Below are 20,246 nucleotides of genomic sequence, written 5' to 3' on the forward strand. Positions count from 1 at the left end.
ATTGCCTTAAGCCCCGTAGATTATACTTAAGCTTACAGATCAGGACTCAGATCCACAAACAAACTTTCAATCAATTGCCTCTCGTAAGCTGAGATTTGCTATGGCAGGAGGGACGGAGGAAGGGATAGTATCGATTCCCCCATTGTCTCTCTCGTTCCTCCCGCCAAAACAAATCGCAGTTACGAGAGGATATTCATCGGAAGTGTGGTTTGTGAATCTGAGCCCTGTGTGCCCATCTCGCCTACAGACTCCTGAACGTGTCTTGCTTCTTCAGTTGAATGTGTTTTCCAGTGATGCTAACCCCTTGTACATTTTTTCTTAATTTTTTCTTCATTGTCTCGTAGGTGTGACTGTTCTGCTTTCACTCACTGTCTTCCTTGACATGGTAAATGGGTCTATGCCGACTACCAGTGAATCAGTTCCCTTAATAGGTAGGCAACCGAAGCTTTAACATGCCATTTCACCATCATCAAGTAGTCTTATCTTTTAAATACTCTTGATGCGATAATATTTTTTCTCAAACTCGTGTTGAGCACCATTTGATCCTTTCGCACTGTTTCTCAGGCTTTCTCTCTAACTCACCTTACCTTTCTCTCTTTCCTTCTTCCCTTTCTCTCTCTCTCTCTCTCTCTCTCTCTCTCTCTCTCTCTCTCTCTCTCTCTCCCTCTCTCACTGTATCTGTTTCTCTTCATAAAAGAAAACAACACACAAGTTGATTTTTTATTTTCTTACTCCACTTTCTGCATCTGATTATTATTTCAGGGGTTACCATCTTGCTATCCTTGACTGTATTCTCAAACATGGTGAATGATACCATGCCAACAACAAGCGATGCCGTGCCACTCCTAGGTAAAGCCCAATCTTCCGGGGTTCACCAGCAGCATATTATACTTTCTATGTTTATTACTACTACTATATATATCTACTTAAGAAAAAGGAGATATCTATATATATAAAGCATTCACATTCCTTCGCCACTGTACGATTGCTCGGCTCGAACTTTTCATATATATATATATATATATATTTACTAAACTGTGTTGTTCCATCCATTTATCGGGCCCGTCTGTTCCCTTCCCATCATCTCTCTACTCTCCCTCTCCCATATATACTTAAAAATATATATTGTCAACTCTGTACTGCATGTTAACCAACCGACCCTCCCCCCCCAACCACCCCGCCAATTTAACCCCTCCCATTCCCACCCCATCTTCCCCACTTCTTTTCCGTTGCCATGCTGAGAGATAATTGGCGGGAGCATATAACCTCAATCTCAATTCTGTACCATGGCAACGGGGCTCCCAAAAGTGCCATAGTCATTCCATACTTGGACAACTGAGGGGGACGAATTCATACTTGATATAAATACATACTACTCTTGGTCTAATATAACAAAGTTCTCTAATTCGAAGGTCTCTGTGTCATCATTACAGCATCTTAACTGTTCTAAAAGGCATCAAAGCTAATAAATAACGGAACTGACGTGCAAGTGACGCGCTAAAAGCATAACCACAAAAAAGAAAAGGAGAAGAGAAAAACTATCTATGTCCCTGCCTTAACCCAGCTGACGAAAACCACTCCACTGCTGCGTACTTTGTATGTGGCGACTACTGTATACCCCCGCTAGCGTATATATACGTTCCGTTCCGTCATCCGCATCCTCACCATCACAGTCACTCTCAGCCATCATCATTTTAATCACCACATGAAATAATGTACATACAAAACCTAAACATATTCATTGGCCCCTATGGCTGTCTGCCAGATTAAGGGCACTTCCACTAGGCAAAAGTCTAGTGCTGTTTATCTGCACTCACTCAGGTGTGTTGATTAGAACTATTAAAGAAGGAAGTGTGCCTTTTCCGGCCGGCAATCATCCCTCCACACAGTCTCCCAGCACACCAACTTGGAGCCTTAAGCTAGTTGTGAGAACACGAGTCCCGATGAGCGGACACAAACCAAGTGGCTGCTGGCACCCGCTACACCACCACACAACCCGCCCAAGACCACCTCGAAAGCCGTCCCTCCCGAAGACAGCTTTCGCGGTCTTAGTATGAAACGATCTATGTCTCACTGACTCCTTTGCCATCCTTGTCTCTTGCAGGGGTTACCATTCTCCTCTCCCTGACAGTTTTCCACAATCTGGTGACCGAGACGCTGCCTCAAGTATCGGACGCCATGCCTGTGCTAGGTAGACTAATGGCAGCAGCTCGCTCGCCCATCGCGCCGTAGCACACACAAGCGTCTGTGATGTGACCCTCCGAACTCTCATCTGTCTAGATTATCTCTAAAAAGTTTCATGTTCACCATTACCAGTAAAAACTCTGCTTGAAACTCCCTCTGGCCCTAGATGATGCCAGAAACTCTAAATTTCCACCAGTACCACTTCTCACGCTTTTATCTGCGTACACCTCCCAGACTTGGGATGCAATGCAGCTGAGAGTCCGAGGATCGCGCACAGACCTTCTCTCTTAATTCGTGTTCTTTCAGGTGTCCGTAACTGTTGGTGTGTCACTTCGCTGTTTCTCCAGTGTCTTAAATACATGGATGATGGATGTCTTACACCTTTTAAAATACTTCCAAGCAAATTGTGTCCTCTTGGTCTCTGATGTGTGTAATTCAGCATGGCAAAGAATAAATGAGCATTTGTAAACTAAAAATATAAATTAAAAACTAAAATCTAAAACAAAAATATCCATTCTGCAGACTTCCACCGTCCACTCTTTCACCGAACATCGCCGCGTAAAATCGGTACATCATAAATTACTCAACCATCATCAACGAACATGAAAGGAGAAAGTGTACTGATCATCGGCCATTGCTCCTCCCCCTTCCATCAAAGGAAAAAAATATCCTTCCCCCATCTTCTCTCCTCCTCTTGACCTATTTTTTGCCACATATAAATCAAAATGTATAAAAAAAATCATGTCAAAAGTATACATATCTATATATAGAATTAAGTTAGTTCTATTTTTGAAGTCGCTCCCCACCACCACCATATACCCCTTTTGTATACCTGTACTCTTCTCTCTCCCTCCCCTCCCCTCTTTCACCACCCCCTCCCCCCCCAAAAAAAAATAGTCTTTCTTCTGTGTTGGCTTCTCCCCCTTTTTGCCAGTATTGATGTTGCGTTTTTTAGTTGCCAATATATTTTCCGTCAAGTTCTTTTTTCAGTTAGATTTGTTTTTATCTCACCCTTCAATGAATTTTACTGGGGGAGTTTTCAGAAAAATGCCTTTGATGTTCTGTCGCCCCAACCTCATTCTTGGTTCTATCATTTTCAAGTCCAATCTATTTTGGTATTATTTTATTGCGATTCCTTTCCCTCGATGTTCCTACCTCCCCATCATTCCCTGACTTTGCCGCCCCGTCCCCATAGGCCAAAGTTTAATGTAGGCTTATTTCTGAGACTCCTGGGGTGATGTAAGTTCCTCAATGGCCTCTCAAAAAAAAAAAAATGATAATAACCTATGACCTGATTTAAAAGAAGCATTAATCGCACCGAGAGACTCAACCCTCCCCAAATCTCTTCTCACAAATCTGGAAAAAATTGAAACTTACAAATCCCCACTGCCTCATTGATGTCATCCCCCCGCCTCCCCGAATCCCACCCCTTTTAGCAATGTTCAGCGAAGTCAAAGATGTTATTCAATGCTAAATATATATCTGTACCCCTCCCCCCAAGCGCCCCCACTATCACCGCCACCACCAATTCTCCCTCAGAATCAACTTTGACGAATTTTTTGCCACCCCTTTATGATTTATGCTCCCTGTGTTGTTGTTGCTTTTACAGGTGTGACAGTTCTCCTCTCCCTTTCTGTCTTCTCATTAACCATATCAGGGATTTTACCGACGACGTCCGACGCTGTTCCACTGCTAGGTTAGAGGTTGAACGAGGGAGCGCAAAGGATGATGTGCCTAAAACTGCCGACCTCTTTATCTTATCTATATTTATCCTTTTTTGTCTTAAGGCACTATATGATGATGATGAACACCTAAGACAATAAGTTCTCAAGTTATTCCAAGCTACTGATTTTTGCTAACCTCCCCCATTTATTGTAATTATAAGTCGCTACCTCTATATTAGCTGCTATAGTTTTTTTTTTCCTCTTGCCTATGTCATTAATCACAGAGAATTGAGTTTTACATTTTTCTAGCCTTGCAGCATTTTGGGATTTCCTGTAGCTTTGCTGAGCCTTCAACTTGTAGAATTACAGGGGGTTGAACTGAAGTATTTCCGTCGCTCTGCATCTCTCCTCTCATCTCTCCCTCTCTGTCTGTCTCTCTCCATCTCGCTCCTGCACCATCTCTCACTCTGAATTTTGAAGCTCGTACGATATATTTTATTTTATCCTCTCACTCTACCATCTTAAAAAGAAAGAAAAAATATGCTTTGGGTCAAGTAGTCCATGTTAATCCGTAAGCTCCCCACCACCACCACCACCACCACTAGTCTTCCTCACCACCACCACCACCACCACCACAACACCTGTCCCCACCGCCCCATCGCCAGTATGTGATAATCTCTCTCCCCTCTCTCTCTTGGAACATCGGTGACTGGTCGGATCCGTGGCACTACTACCCCCCAAGGCGTGACTGTTCTGCTCTCGCTATGTGTCTTCTCTCAATTGATTAACGACACACTACCCCAAACCTCGGAAGCGGTACCTCTTCTAGGTTAGATGTGCTGCGAGATGACAGCTCTTCTCGGTCCCGTGCCATATATTACCTTTTGATTTTTCTCTCTTTCTCTCTCATATATAATCTTTTCTTTTTCTCCCCTATAATTCCTCCCAAACTTGCCTCTTTATTACTCTCCCAATACCAGAATCCCACTTGCCCAGACGGTAGTGTTTACCTATATATATATTATATATTCATGGCTACTGCATAACCCGTTTTAAAGACAAGAATGTTTTTTGCGTTTTGCCTCGGTCAATTTTGCCCTCTCTTTTTTCTCTGCATTTTCAGTCTACTGCAGATATACAAGCTAGACAGTTATGGCTTTCAAATAGCGGTCACTAACAACATTAACTAAATTACATTAACTCTAAAAAACATGGACATAAACGACTGATAGAATCGCCACGTGTATGCACTGTTGAATACCGGAGGCAACATCAGCCAAACCTCTAACCTTCTTTTTGATTTCCATTGCTATCTTAATGCACCATCTTCTCGCCACGAAGCTTGTGTCGTCCTGCCGGGCTTCTTCATCAAATATCATGTGATTTAAAAAAAAAAAAGTATATATTAAAAAAATGTTATCTTTACGCTCGCCATTGTGTTTCACTATTTAATAATCTGGCAGGGAAATGACGATACATAACTTTGTCCGGCAAAAGACGATCTTTCACTCTTGCATGAATCTGTGTAACCTGTTTTTCATACGCTTGAATCATAATAACCAATTACTTATCTTACCTTTTGCAGTACATATACGGGGCAGATAAAGTGAGCCGCTTCACATAAACACTCTTCATCACAGCCCAAAAATCCATAACTTGTACTCAGCACTGACGAAACTTTGGGCTCGGCAGGTGTGGCGGTCATGCTGAGTCTGTACATGTACCTGGAGTACTTTAATGCGGTCACCCCCGTCAGCTCGCCTCTCCCCACCATTGGTACTTTAGCCACCACTCACAGATCCAGCTGCCCACCGCGGCCACTGGCATAACATCCTTGGCCCTCTGGGAGAAAGAAAGGCCTTTGCATACCAACACCATCACCTCACGGAAGCAAATTGCGAGTAGCTATGCGATTAGCGTAAAGGAGAGAAAGACCTTTGATAGCGGCGCGTCCCTAGAGGCCGTATTCTCGTCGGCTTAGGATGCTTTCTTGTACTTCTTCCTTACCAGCATATCTCTGTATATGACACGTCAGTATTCTCCCCTCTGCTATATATGCTATCTATGTTGATATTTAAAAAAGCATAATTAGCATGCAAAATTCCATTAACGTATAATAAGCAAAATAAATCTCTTAGAGGTGTTAGGAAATTTCCTCATCCCAGGATAATATGGCTCTTGTGCCAGTATTCTGATGAACTTGTGAGGTTTTCTAGCACCTCTTTGCTGGCGATTTATCTTGAATATCACACATCGGTATTTCCTTGTGTGTTAAGTGACTAAAATATGGGCATACTTTGTATGAATATGACATGGCGTCCGGGAGTCCAAGGAAGAAGCTGCCGAAACCCGATGATGGTTTACACGTCCTTGTACTACCGGATGCCTTAGAGAAAATTACCGTGCCCTACGCGGAAGTAAACTGGCACGGAGGAGGTGCTGGAAGGCCTCCCCAGCCGACGAGAACACGGCCCCTGGGAGAGTCGCTGATGTCTCTCGCAGCCTCGGGGACCTGGACGGTGAAGAGTGTTGGGCCGAGAGGGCGGTGGGCAGACTGAGGTTCCTGTTAAAGCACTTTTTTTACTAACAAGAGGGGTCGTTCACAATCTCCTCTTTCTCTCCTTGGTGTTTGCTCTTGGTGTCGCGCGGCGGTCTAAGTCCTTTTTCCCTCGTGTGGAATTACCAGCGATTGTTACAGTAGTTCAGATATATGAAAAAAAAAAAAAGTAGATCTAGTATGTACCAAAAAACAAGACTGCCAGTTTGATAGTCGTAGTATTTTTTGAGAGAACAGGGACACTAATGAATGGTGCAAAAGTGTCTGAGAGGAAACTTGTGCACAGCCCCTTAACTAGCCCGAGTGTTGTGTTGTGGCGTCTCACTAACTTCGCACTTTTAACACTTCCTTCCGTTTGGGCCTACGGTAGAGTAGAATTGTGGGCATGTAAATTACGATTCATTTAAATATTTCTTATAACTATCTCTTTAACTTTCTTTTTTGCTAACTAACTGGTGTCAATATTGTCTTAGAAATCCTTAAGCTCATTTAATATTAACTAGGCTTAAATAAAACGTCTAAACTTTCTATCATATATAGACATTGAGTTCAGTTTTCACACGGAAATTTTTGAACATGCATTTATAAATTTACAGTCATTAATAATTTGTCTCACATGTTCATCTTAGTTAAATACTTGGTTATTGTGAAAAAGTTTTCCCCCCAAACACATACTATATATTTCTGTTCCATAACGTCTTACTGTGTCGTTTCTTTTTATATATATATTATCTCTAAGTGTAATGGTTGATCTCGGCCAGCTCGCCTACTAAACTGGGACTCCTCCTCCTCTAAACTCTCCCTCAACGCAACCCCTAACTAACCCGGGGCTAGAATCACTGACAAACTTCCGATCTCCCGCTCATATAACCTGGGTTTATATTTGCAGGAAGAACAAGAGACAAGGGAAGGTTCTCCACCTTTCCTTTCGCTGTCCTCCTGCAGTGATAAATTCTAATTTACGTGACGGCTTTGATCGTAAATTTGTTAGCGATGTCTCCGTCCCGACCACCACCGACCTCTCCGACCTGCTGCTGTCTAGGTCATGAGTCGGGCGGGTGTGGAACGTCCCTACACCCGCCTTTATCTGGTAAATTTGACCGAGCAAAGCGGTGACCCAATTTTCATGGACTGCTTCGACTTCCTTTGCACTTACCCCCACCCCCTCACCACCACCACACCCCACCCACCCACCACTGTCCCCACAATACTCGGCCCTGGCCCCTGGCGTTTGACCCTAACAACTGTGTACCAGCCGTGCTTATGTTGTCTTCAGTATTTCCATCATTTCATCGATATCTTCACGAAAACGCAATGACCACTATTTGCAATGCATGATAATACAAGTGCACCTCAAATCTTTTCACACGAGTATACAAGGACATACTCAAATGATCATGTTTCCCGCAGGGATTATTCCAGTGCATACTAAGACCAAACATGTCTATTAGCTTACCTCTTCGGTGGTAGGTGAAAAGAAACCACAGAGTGCTGCCCAAAATGGTAGACCCCAACAGCGGGCCTCACCCCTACTTGTCTCTCGTGCATGCGGGGACACAACTAGCATGAAAATACCATTGGATTGTATAAGCTTTACGATCAAGGGACGCAAAAATACCATGGACTGGAACTATATATATATTTTACATTCAGTCATTACGTACTCTGATCCTAACGCGATCCAGACGTGTATAGCAGCCCCCATCCACTTACCTACCACGCCCAAGCCCACCCCTACCCACCCTCCACCACCACCACCACCACCACCACCACCACCACATCCACTCCCCTCCAAACTCTGTGTGCCTGAAGCATGTTTCACTCAGATCAGCCGTGGACTTTTACTATGTCTTGCTGACCAAGGGTAGCAATCTTGGCTTTCTTCACCTACGGCCAGACCAGGACAAAGGGCCGAAGTCTCCTCAGGGACACCCGCTTCCTCTTATTTCCATCTCATATTTTGCATTTTGCCTCTTCTAATCGTCATACCAAGCACTGAAGGTGAATGCGACCACTGTATACTCTTACTGCATAGGTACGGTTTCCATTTTAACTTAGGTTTAAGTCCAAATTATGGGAACGCGTTTTGCAGAGCAGGAAGACAAATCCTGTATAGACCAGCTTGTCTAGCTCTTCCCAGACAACGATGGCATTCCTCTCACCTCATCCTCTCTCACCTGATCAACACTCACGCTTGTAGATAGCTGTAACATTCGCTCGTTTGTCCTTCTACTACAACTACTACTAATACTATTACTACTATCATCACTGCAACTACTATCTTCGTTCTCCTCTCACGGGGCTACTACCATCCACTGCCATCATGATAATAAAACCAACTCTGAGACCTCATCCTGTATTTCCCTCTCTGTTTCACCTCTGTGTGCGTGCTTCTTTTTTTCATATGCTTCTTGGTGCTTCTTTTCTCTATGTCCTTTGTCTTCAGTTCTCCTACGGTCCACTGATAAACTCATTCTTCACTTTCTTCTCTCATTCTTCGCCTTCCTCATTCATGCTTCTTGATCTTCCCTTCTTCTTCCTAGTGCTTCTCCTTTTCTCTACATATTCCTACTCCACTCCCTCAATTTCGTCTTCTTCTTTCATTTCATTTTCTCTATCTACCTCTTTTCCTATCCCTCTAATTGCATCTCCGTTTCCTAGTTGTCTTCTCCTTCATCTCCTTATGACAAATACATTTCCCTAGTGCTTAGTTTTCTTTACTGTCTCGGCTTTTCCCCCCTCATGTCTGCTTTCCTTCATTCAACTCTTTATTTTCCTTTTCCTCCTCTTCTTCTAATCTGTATGTTTCCTTATCTCGACTTTCACTTAATCTGCTCTTAACTTCTACCTCTCTTTTCTTTTCCTGTCTTCTCATCCTGTTCCCTTGCATTTCCTTTTCTTCCTCTCCCTCTTCTTAACTCCTTGCATTCACACTCTCCTCCTCCTCCTCCTCTTCTATACCTTTTGAATTCTCTATCAGGAATTTTCCGTGTGTTAATATTTTTCTATCTTTTACTACACTTGCTCCTTCACTTCTCCTCCTCCTCTTCTCTTAATCTCTTCCTCCTTCACCTCCTACTCCTCCTTCCCATTTTCTGACTTTTACATTGCCTGTGTTTTACTCTCTCTCTCTCTCTCTCTCTCTCTCTCTCTCTCTCTCTCTCTCTCTCTCTCTCTCTCTCTCTCTCTCTCTCTCTCTCTCTCATACGTCCTCTGGCTACTTCGCTGGTCTTCTTCTTCTCTCTGATTCCCCTTCTCTTCCATCTCTCTCTTCTTTATTCCTATTCCCACGATTTTCCCCATAAGCATTTCACTAACTTAAACTGCCCTCATTGTAACTACACTAACACACAAGCCATGACTGCCATAACTCTAAGCATAACTATGAATAAGAATATTGTCGCATATGTACCTGATAAGACAGTCATTTATTAAAATTACTGGTAATACTGTTGCAAAAATCACAATGATTTTTAAAGCTAATGTTTAAATTATCCCTCTCTCATCCTGTTGCTCTTCCCCTTCCTCTTCATTCTCCTTCTTCTTCGTTTTCTTCTTGTCCTCCTCCTCCTCATCTTCCTTCCCCTGCAGCAACTGTTGCTACGGTACTACTGCTACTACTATTACTACTACTACTACTATTACTACTACTACTACTACCACTACTACTACTACTGACGGACTAATTACTAACTGCTGCTACTACTACCAGTACTTTAACTGCTGCTACTACTCTGCTTACTACTACTTCTTCTACTACTGCTACTACTACCCGTACTACTACTACTGCTACTACTACTACTACTGCTGCTACGACTCACTAGCACCAACACCTTCACTACTACTTCTTCTGCTACTACTACTACTACCACTATGACTACTTTTACTACTATTACTACTGCTACTAGCAACACCACCATCATCTTTCTTATTACTACCATCTACTACAATTACAGTTTTGTATTTCCATGGCAATCTTACCCCTCTATTTACAGTTCCATTGCTACTGTCTTCCGTTCTTGGTACTACTACTACTACTACTACTATTGCTGCTGCTGCTGCTGCCACTACTACTTCTGCTACTACTACTACTACTACCACCACTACTACTTCTACTTTTTTTTTCTACCACTACTAATACTTCTTCCTTTGCTACTAATAATACCTCTACTACTACTGTAATAAAAACTCCCTCTCTCTCTCTCTCTCTCTCTCTCTCTCTCTCTCTCTCAGCACCACACAGTCATACATCCTCCTCTCCCACTCACTCGCATCTCCATTTATATATATACTGTCGTTCTCTTGCCGGGGCGTGAAAAAAAAAAAAAAAAATCAGCTCTATACAACAAAAAAATACCAAAAAAGTAAAAAGAATCCCCATTTTAGTCGCAACCAAGGCAGGAAGTATTTATTTATTTATTTATTTATTTATTTATTTATTAACAACCCAATCCATCACAAGACAGGAAGTGCCGATCACAAACAAGGCCGGCCAATCAGAAGACAGGAATGGGAGGCTGGCCCTTCCTCTTACCCCCCGCCAAGTTTCGGGTGTGCACAACTGACTGGCGATAAATTATTTACATGCCAACAAAAATGTTGCAGATCAGTCTTCCAAAAATTTTCGTCCAGAAAAATTCTCCCTCGTGAAATTATCCTCTTTAAAAATTAACTTCCAGGAAAGCTGTTTTCATCATGCTTTGTCCTTCACAAATCAGTCATCTCAGCATTATCACGAAACATATTTTCGACTGAATTATCACCTGTAAAAATTTTCTTTTGAAAAATAATCGTAAAATTATCACCATTAAAAATATTTGTCATCAAAAATTATTTTGTACAAAATTAATTTACAACATTCAGACACGGAATGGTTGAAATATATGTATGCGCGTTTTGAAGGCGGTTTCAATGCATGAGCAAAGCAATAATACGTTGGCAGCTGGTAAATGGCGTACTGGTATGATGTTAACAAATATCTGCGAGGTTTTCATCAACGCAACATGATCGACGTATATGGTGGCATCTTTTTCTTAACGGTAATGCTGCAGATTAATTTTCATCTGCAAACATTAAACTGGTTGTTGAATTACACATGATTATGTTATGGATTTACTATATAACAGGAAGAAACGTATCCGGCACAGATGTACAGACGGTTGTCTGCGAGCTCTGTTATTTTTTATTTTAAATAAAGCTTATTTAGCATATATATATATATATATATATATATATATATATATATATATATATATATATATATATATATATATATGGCATTCATCACAAAAAAGTTAGACTGACGGCTAGCTAAAGCAACAAGTTTTTATGACAACTCGTCCCCGATATTCACACACATACAAAAAATCAACCTATACTGTTAAGATCTCCAGTCTTTCAAACGCAGTGTGTCCAGGCCATCTCAAAATGATCGGATCTTGAATTTGGCTCTAAATTGTATTTTGTTTTTCTCTTGGAGGGAACTGTTACTGCGGGCTCATGGCCTTTGGTTCCTTCTTCCTCGCATAAAAAAAAAAAAAAAAAAAAAAATGGTCAATACCTCTCAGTGTGTAATTTATTATTTTAATATACAGTAAGTACTGTGTACTAGATAATACACAGAGGAATACAGTGAAAACCCTGACGACAACTACAAGCAATACAGCAAAAAATTTAGAATGGAGATAACGTCACTGGCAGGTGGTGAAACTCGTTTGCTCTGAAAATGGATGTGACTTTTTTTTTTTTTTTGTCTTGCCATCAGTAGAAACCTCCATTTTTCAGTCATCCTCTTCCAAGTGAATTAATAATCTTTGTTCATATAACTATGTTCTGAGGCCCTAGATTTTCATCTGCAGATCTGCACTGGTGCATTGTGTAAGACATCCAAACCAAGTTTCTATTTCAAAATAATTATTCTGCCTCAGTATTCAATGCAGAAAATGTCATATCTAATATCGTGATGTAAAATGTTATATAAGCTTAGACACTCATCCTCTGGTAAAATACAGTTAATAAGACAGTGGTCTTATAATTCGTGTGTTCCATTAAGAATTAATGACGAGGTATCTTTTATTATTATAGATTTAAGCACAGTATGCAGTATGACTCAGATATATTATTTAAACTCTTGCCTCCCTTTCCCGGAGTGCAGTGTGATTGTAGATAATAATTACTGATGTTAATATTACTGTTGTCATGAGTATCCTTCTTCATTAACCACTTTTGGATACAAAAGTCCTTATATCCCCACTACAGAAGTCTGGTTTCAGCAATCCAAATTTAAAGCAAACAAATTTTGTTTCATTGCAATCAGCCATTTCATCACAACTGATATCATGCACACCACCACTGCCAGTGGTTATAAAAGCTAATAACAATGACGATCTATGCCAATACAAGACTATATTATTATCTCGCCACTGACACTCTGTAATTAAAAAAATGTGGTTATCTTCCTGCTGTCACCGTATGCAGTATATCAGAATAAATGTGGCAGTGTAATTAAAACTCTGATGTTCTCATTGTTGTTACCAGTATTTTTGAAACAATAATATTATCCTGCCATCAGCACTACTATTAGAATTGGACTGTTACTCCACAATATCATTAACAGTATAATCACCCCACCACTGTCGCCAAAATTTTTATACCTAAACCATTACCCCACCATAGCTGACAGAATTATTACAACTTTACAGTTATAACACTACTGCGGCTTGAATTAAGAATCCTATAGCCACCATCATCATTATATTGTCATCAATGATAATAAAACTCTACTATTATTTTACCACTAACATCAAAATTCCCACTAAAATTACTGTGACTGTCATGATGTTTTCCACCTCTGCAATGAAAATGATTAAACCTTTACTGTTTTCCCACCGCTGCCATCAATTATATTACTGCTACTATTCCAGCAATGTTTTAAGACAACATTGTCAACCTATCACTGCCAATATTTTCACTGCCACTGCCACACATGATCTAGCTGTCAGCATTAACACTTCGCTGATATTTTACTAATGTTGCAAATGTTTTAAGACAACATTGTCATACTAGCGCTGTCAGTATTTTCACCAAGACTGCCATACATGACCTTGTTACCACTAATAATATTGAAACTCTGTTCTTATACTACCACCAATGTTTAAAGACAACATTGCCAACCCAGTGCTACCAACACCATCGCCACTACCGCCATTCTTGATCCCATCGCAACCTCCAGTTGTGCACACTCGGCCGCTTCTTATTTTAGTCCTTCTTGCATGTTGTTTCTTGACTCCCCCTTTTTTATACTGCCATATGTCTGACGAGGCCATCTTCGGCAGCGTGGACGGATTTGTTTAAGCCTCCATTAATGCTCCTTTTTTCAGCTTCAGGGAAAAAAATCAGTTAAGAGAAACTAACCCAAGGAATATAAACCCAACACTGATTGTCACTCGGCGTCTTCCTCCTTTACCTTTCTTACCTCATATTTATATTATTCTCTAAACCGCCAACTCATATAATTAACAACATGTCTAAATACTAAACTAACTAATTCCAGTTCTATCTTTTCAGCTTCATCGTGGCAATAACCATACTTATGTAATCTCTCCTAAACCACACGCCTAACAACACCAGCCTAAACCTAACTCACCCAAAAACTCTCCTTGCTAACCGAGACACACGTTAAGATACGTTGTTTTTAATTTTCCCCATTTTAAATATTTTCTCCCAAAAACTGAACGTAACAGAGTCTTATATAAAAGAAAGAAATCAAAATGCTTACTCACTAATTCGGGAAGTCATACTGAGCTTCCTAAGTCAGCCACTCCTCTCCCTCGGCATCCAAGTATCGACGGACTAAGCTCATATAAAAACTATATAAAAGTTTCTAAAATTCTGTAAGATCCCTCAGAGTGAAAAACACAACCAAATGCTCTTCATATAACTGTGAATCTAACCCCCCAAAGTGAATTATGACTGTACAGGTTGGCTACTATATAAACAAAATATAAACTCAACTTCTGAAAAATGGAAATCCCATTTAAAGACCGCTTTGCATTCCACACTGTGGCATCCTTTGTGTGGTATGCAAAAACATTATTAATGTATGAAGGCTCCCACTATTTCATTTTGAAGAAAGCTTTATGTATAACAATTGGGGTCATCAAATTTTTCTCTGGGGCATCTTACTTGCTTATTGGTGTCATATATATACATATATATGTTCCCCTGTTCACCAATATGCTGATGGTAACAGTTGAAATGATGATTTTGCATATCTCTCCGGTGGTATAATTGTTGACAATCATTCGCCCTTCATACATTTTTGAAATAGCTTTTACATCTACTAATTAAAATATAATGCATGCCAAAGTGATATCCATATATAAAGTAGTCACTAGTAACTGTGAATTTTGAGTAGTATTTAACTCTGCTTCTCACATAGTTTGCCCAAAAGTATATTCTCAACCAAGTCTCACCCTCTGATCCCTTAAGAATATAAAGATCCAGAGAGAATATGTACCTCCATCTTGACCCTCCGTAGTACCACTGTGCATGTCGGCTCTGCTCCTCCCGCACCTCCTCCCTCCTCTTTCTCCCCTCCTCCGTCTCCTCCACCTTCTCTGCTCTTTTCAGTCTCACTCCTCATACCTCGCCTCCCATATTCTCCTCCTTCTTTGACTATTCCCACTTCTCTCCTCTCACACTTACCGTAGCGTCCTACTTATTTTTTTCTCATACTAACCTCTTTCATTTATCTGTCTTGGACCTCCCCTCCTCTGCTGTATCCCTCCCCTCCCCTCCCCTCTCCCTACCTCTCACATTCCACTTCTCTCCTCTCTCTTTCTCACCTTTCCCCTCCTTCCTTTTCTCACGTACCTATTCCTATCTTCTCTTGTTTATTTCCCCCATCTCACCTTTTCACGTGTCTCCCCATCTATCCCCTCCTAAGTACTTCATCCTCATTCCTTCGTCCTATCTAACCTACCCCTCCTCCTCTCCTTTCCTTTCTTTGCCCATCTGTCTTCTTATCTTTGCCTGCCTGTCTTGTATCATCCGGTCTCCCTTTTTCTAATACTTCTTTCTCTCTCTCTCTCTCTCTCTCTCTCTCTCTCTATCTATCTATCTATCTATCTATCTATCTATCTTAAGCCTCTGTCTCTCTCTGGGTGCACAAAATCTACGGAACAAGAATTATGGTTTGCTTTGTGCTTTATTTGTCTAACAAGGATTTATGATAAAGCGAATGCACATAACCTGTTCAGTGTTCCCTATACTTATTTGAACCTTATACTATTTTACATTACTTAATCTTTACCATGATTCCAACATAATAGTACATCGTTGCATGAAAGTGCAATTTGTAAAAGACTCCTGTGATAGAATTTTATGCAATTTTCCCTCTATGAGGTATTTATATTTCAGTTTAGCACAAGTCAGTAAAATATGCTGAATTTTAAGTTTTGCTGCCATTCAAAAATTACTTTAGTTCTCTTCAAATCACTGAAAACTTTGCAGAAACTTAAATATTAATGACATTTGTTTTCCATGCTGTTCAATAACAATGACAAAAAAGCCAAGGTTCATCACAAAATCACTGTTTTACCCATCTTTGCACCCACTAATATTACTTCCCTGGATCTTCCCTTATCCCACCCTCTAGCATGAGCCCCCCAAACCGTTGCCATTCCTCTCTACAGCCCCCTATCACTTCAGGCTTCGCTACTAACCTCCTCATCACCGTTTCCTCCCCATTCACCTTCCTCCTTACATGTGGAGCTAGTGCATGATCAGTGTTAGCATCTAGTTGTAGTAAGGTGTTTGCATGCCTTTGATAAGTACCCGTATCGAGCAGCCGCAGCCCATGTCAGATTATACTGAGCCCATACGAGATATAGCTTTGTCTCTTATTTTTACCACTTATCTGTACATAATTTTGGAGTTCTAGGATACTAAGGTGGAAAGCTTATTGTAGCCTATATTAGTCTGTGCTTGCTTGGTGCCCTTCTAGATCGTTTTCTCTGGGCTCTGGAGGCGAAAGGATCAACTGAGGTAATCTGAGAAGTGAAAACTATCTTCTTCAAGGTTGCTTCATATAAACACTATCCAAAGAATTACACTTAAGCTATAAAAACGTAACTACGCATAATAAATACATCAATGAATGGTGATACGTAAGATTCTTCCTCTGATCCATTCGCCCTAGACTTCAGTAGCCTAAATGACTAAATCTCCTGTCCATGTGTGTTAGCTGTTGTTGGTCAAGCAAATACAAAATATCCTGCTAGTGTAGGCTTACCCAGTAATTATATCAACACATTGGCACAGCGTAGGTCCCTCCCGAACCCAACTTTTAACCTCTTTGGCACGTAGGCGTCTTTTTCTCTTTTTTTCTTGTCGTCCCCATACGATTTCTTTTACTTTGGTATGAATCTGTGAAGTGAAAGGGTTAGATCCACTTTCACAAACCCCCTTCACTTCTTGACGTTCTACCTGGATTAAATAAAGTCTTCTGGAATAACATGAATAAAGTGAAAATAGACGCCATCGCACTGAAGAGGTTAATCTGCACAGGAATTCAACTTTGACTGTACTAGATTTCACGTTTCTCAGAGTCAGCCAAGAATTATATCAAGTACAATGTTGCATCTTTAGCCTCATATTTGCTACCTATGTCACCTGCCTACTACCACTACTACCATTACTGTTATTACCACTAATACATTCCCTCCAGCATCCCCCCAATCCCCCATACATCAGATTAGAGAGAGAGAGAGAACGTAACATTATAGAGCCAGTCTTTCACATATAGAGTCACATATTCTCTGGGCGTGCTGCTCGATATGGTGTGCTGAGGTGAAGGCTCTGGACAGGTGTGTGCTAATGGTCTCTCTCCCCCTGCTCTCTCCAGGCACCTACTTTAACTGTATCATGTTTATGGTGGCCTCCAGCGTGGTCAGCACTGTTCTTATACTCAACTATCACCATCGGTCGGCGGAAACCCACGAAATGTCGCCCATGGTAAGTACACAGACACCTTTACCTTTCTTGCGCGCGCGTGTGTGTGTGTGTGTGTGTGTGTGTGTGTGTGTGTGTGTGTTACTGGATATTCATTTTTGTGTGAATGGATAGTTAATACATACGGTAGCATAAGTATTGGTGGAGAAATATTCAGTGTTTTAGCCAAACAGTCAAATATATAGTTATGGTAAAAAGAGGCAAATATTTGTTTCTAAATTCACTTACAGAAGTATCTATAGCTGAGACTGATTTCTGTTTAATGTATTCACACAAATAATATATAAGTTCTATTTAATTTTAACTCCACCAGCCCAAGGACGTCTTTTCTCTATGAATTTAGTATTACGTTTTGGCACCAGTTATGTTCATCTTAAAATTGTTCCGGTTCATAATAGGCTGTACAGTAAACTAGGTATCCGCATCTTTTCACCTTCCTTTCACACCTCTGCTCCTCTCCCCCTTCCTGTATGACTCTTCGCTACTCTGATATCACCTATTCACCTCCCCTCCTCCTCTTCCTGTGTTCTATCACTTTCCTCCACTGTTGTCCACTCCACTTGCCTCTCTTCCCCCCCCCCCCTATTTCTGCCCTCCTATCGCTCTTACTCCCTCTTCCTTCTTTATCCAGTCCTACCTCCCTTTCCCATTTTTCCAACCCTCTCCTTCTTCCCTATTTCCTTTCTACTGCTTCTTCTCCGTGCTTCTTCACTCCCTCTCCTCTCGCTTCTCTATTTCTCCATCTCTGCCCCTTTCCTCTGTTCCTCCGCTACTGCCTATTTCCCCTGTTTCTGTGCTCTTGCAATTTCCACCCTCTCACCTATGGCTTGTACATTTCTTCCCTCTTCTTCCCTTCCCTCATTGTCCTCTCTTGCATCGTTCCCATTTCTCTTCTCCACTTCCTCTTTTTCCATTGTCTTCCTCATTTCCTTACTCTTTCCTTTTCCCATCCTTTCCTATTTCTCATATCCCACTTTCTGTTGACTGTCTCACTCCTCTTGTGCCTTTCCGTTTTGCCCCTACGCACAACTCTCGCCATTCTTTCTTTTTATTTATTTTCCTCTCTCTTTCTCCCCCTCTTGCAATGTGGTTTCTGTTCTCTCTCTCTCTCCCCCCCCCTCTCTCTTTCATGTTATTTTTCACTTTTCTTGCCTATTCTTTTTTTATGCGAGATAGAAGGAGCCAAAGACTGAGCCCGCAAACGTTCCTTCTAAGAAAAAAACGCAAAAGAGAGCCAAATTCAAGATCCATTCATTTCGAGATGCCAGGACAAACTTCGTCTGAAAGACTGGAGATCATAGGAAGTAAGAAATACAGACAGAGGGAGACAGTTCCTGAGTTGACCTGTTGCAAAAATGAAGGACTGGGAGTAACGGTTAACTCTTGCATTAAAAAGTTGGACAGCAAAGGGATGAGAGTTTGTTGCTAGTCGGGTGCTACGCGCCCGCCGTAGAGGTGGAGGGATGCATACAACACTACTTTTTTTTTTGTTTTTACTCCTTTCACTTTTTCCAGTGCCTGTTTCCCATCTTTCCTAACCTACTGCTTCTTTTCTACCTTCAAGCTTCCTCTTGCATCACCTAAAATATTCACTCTCTACATCTCCCTCTTTTGTCACTCTGTTTTTCTCCCTTCGTAGTACAAGACCATTCTCTCCTCGTATTAATTTCCCTTTCTGCTTCCCTGTGCCTACTTCCTTTTCACCTTTATTTTTTTCTCCTTCCCACGACTTCTTCCCACTTTTCTTGTCCCATATAATTCCCCTTCCAATCTCTCTCTCTCTCTCTCTCTCTCTCTCTCTCTCTCTCTCTCTCTCAGGAGCTATCCCTTTTTACAAACTTCCTTTTTCTTCTGCACACTTCCCACCTTTTTCCCTTTAATTCTTCTCTTTTTCTATTGTTTTCTCTTTTCCTAACTTATTTCTTTCTACCCCATTTCTATCTTGATTTCATTCTCCTCTCTCCTTTCAAACGGTGTTTCCTTTCCAGCTATCTTTTCCATGTCATTTCCACCTTTTCCAAAATTCCTTTTCTCATCAAAATTTCTTCCCTTATCTTTTCCCACCAATCCTTCTTTATCCCTTTCTTTTACTACTTCTCTCTACCCTTTATTGTTCTCTCCTAATCATGGCAGTAATGGTACTAGTGTTGCTGCTGCTGCTGCTGATGATGATGATGATGATGGTGGTGGTGGTGGTGGTGATGGTGAAGGAAACATATTATATAAAATGACGATGAATTAATTAGATGCCGAGTAAAAGAAAAAAGGAAAAAAATGTAGATAAGAAAATACACACACACACACACACACACACACACACACACACACACACACACACACACACACACACACACACACACACACACACACACACACACACACACACACACACACATAAAGCTCCATATTCTGCACAATAAAACTGTAGAATAGAAAGAAGGAAAGGACAAAAAAATGGGTCATTGAAGAATAAGATTAGCTTAACAAAATCAATATAAAAAATACCACGTAAAAAGTATTATAAAAATTTAAATATAGCGAAAAAGAAAGAACGATAAACGAAAAGGTCAGGGAAGAAAATAAGTAACTAGAGAAATGAAAAAAAGGGTAAAGAAAAGCACAGAAAATTTTTTATAAAGCCAGAACAGGAATAAGGAAAAAAAAAGGGTGAAAAATGAAAGAAAAACAGATGGAAAATAACTGGGCAATTAAAACGAGGGATAAAAAATAAAGAGAGGGAGTGAAATAAAGTGAGAATAAATAGGGGAGGGCTGAACATGCAAAGAGGGGTGAGAGGGAGAGATGACAAATAGGTTATGAGAGAGAGA

The 20,246-nt window shown here is 40.9% G+C and overlaps 1 protein-coding gene across 1 annotated transcript in view; it reads left to right on the plus strand.

Moving 5' to 3' along the window:
- LOC145409268 (neuronal acetylcholine receptor subunit alpha-7-like) overlaps nucleotides 1–20,246 on the plus strand; it is a 383,585-nt gene that overhangs the window by 321,283 nt on the left and 42,056 nt on the right. The window contains exons 9-10 of the mRNA XM_080279749.1: nucleotides 2,105–2,191; nucleotides 17,312–17,421. Coding sequence (XP_080135875.1) covers nucleotides 2,105–2,191; nucleotides 17,312–17,421 — 197 coding nt within the window. The remainder of the gene's footprint in view (nucleotides 1–2,104; nucleotides 2,192–17,311; nucleotides 17,422–20,246) is intronic.

The sequence above is a fragment of the Coenobita brevimanus genome, chromosome 80 (genome assembly GCF_032717465.1).
Source record: "Coenobita brevimanus isolate Jiangsu-jjx chromosome 80, ASM3271746v2, whole genome shotgun sequence".
NCBI lineage: Eukaryota > Metazoa > Arthropoda > Malacostraca > Decapoda > Coenobitidae > Coenobita > Coenobita brevimanus.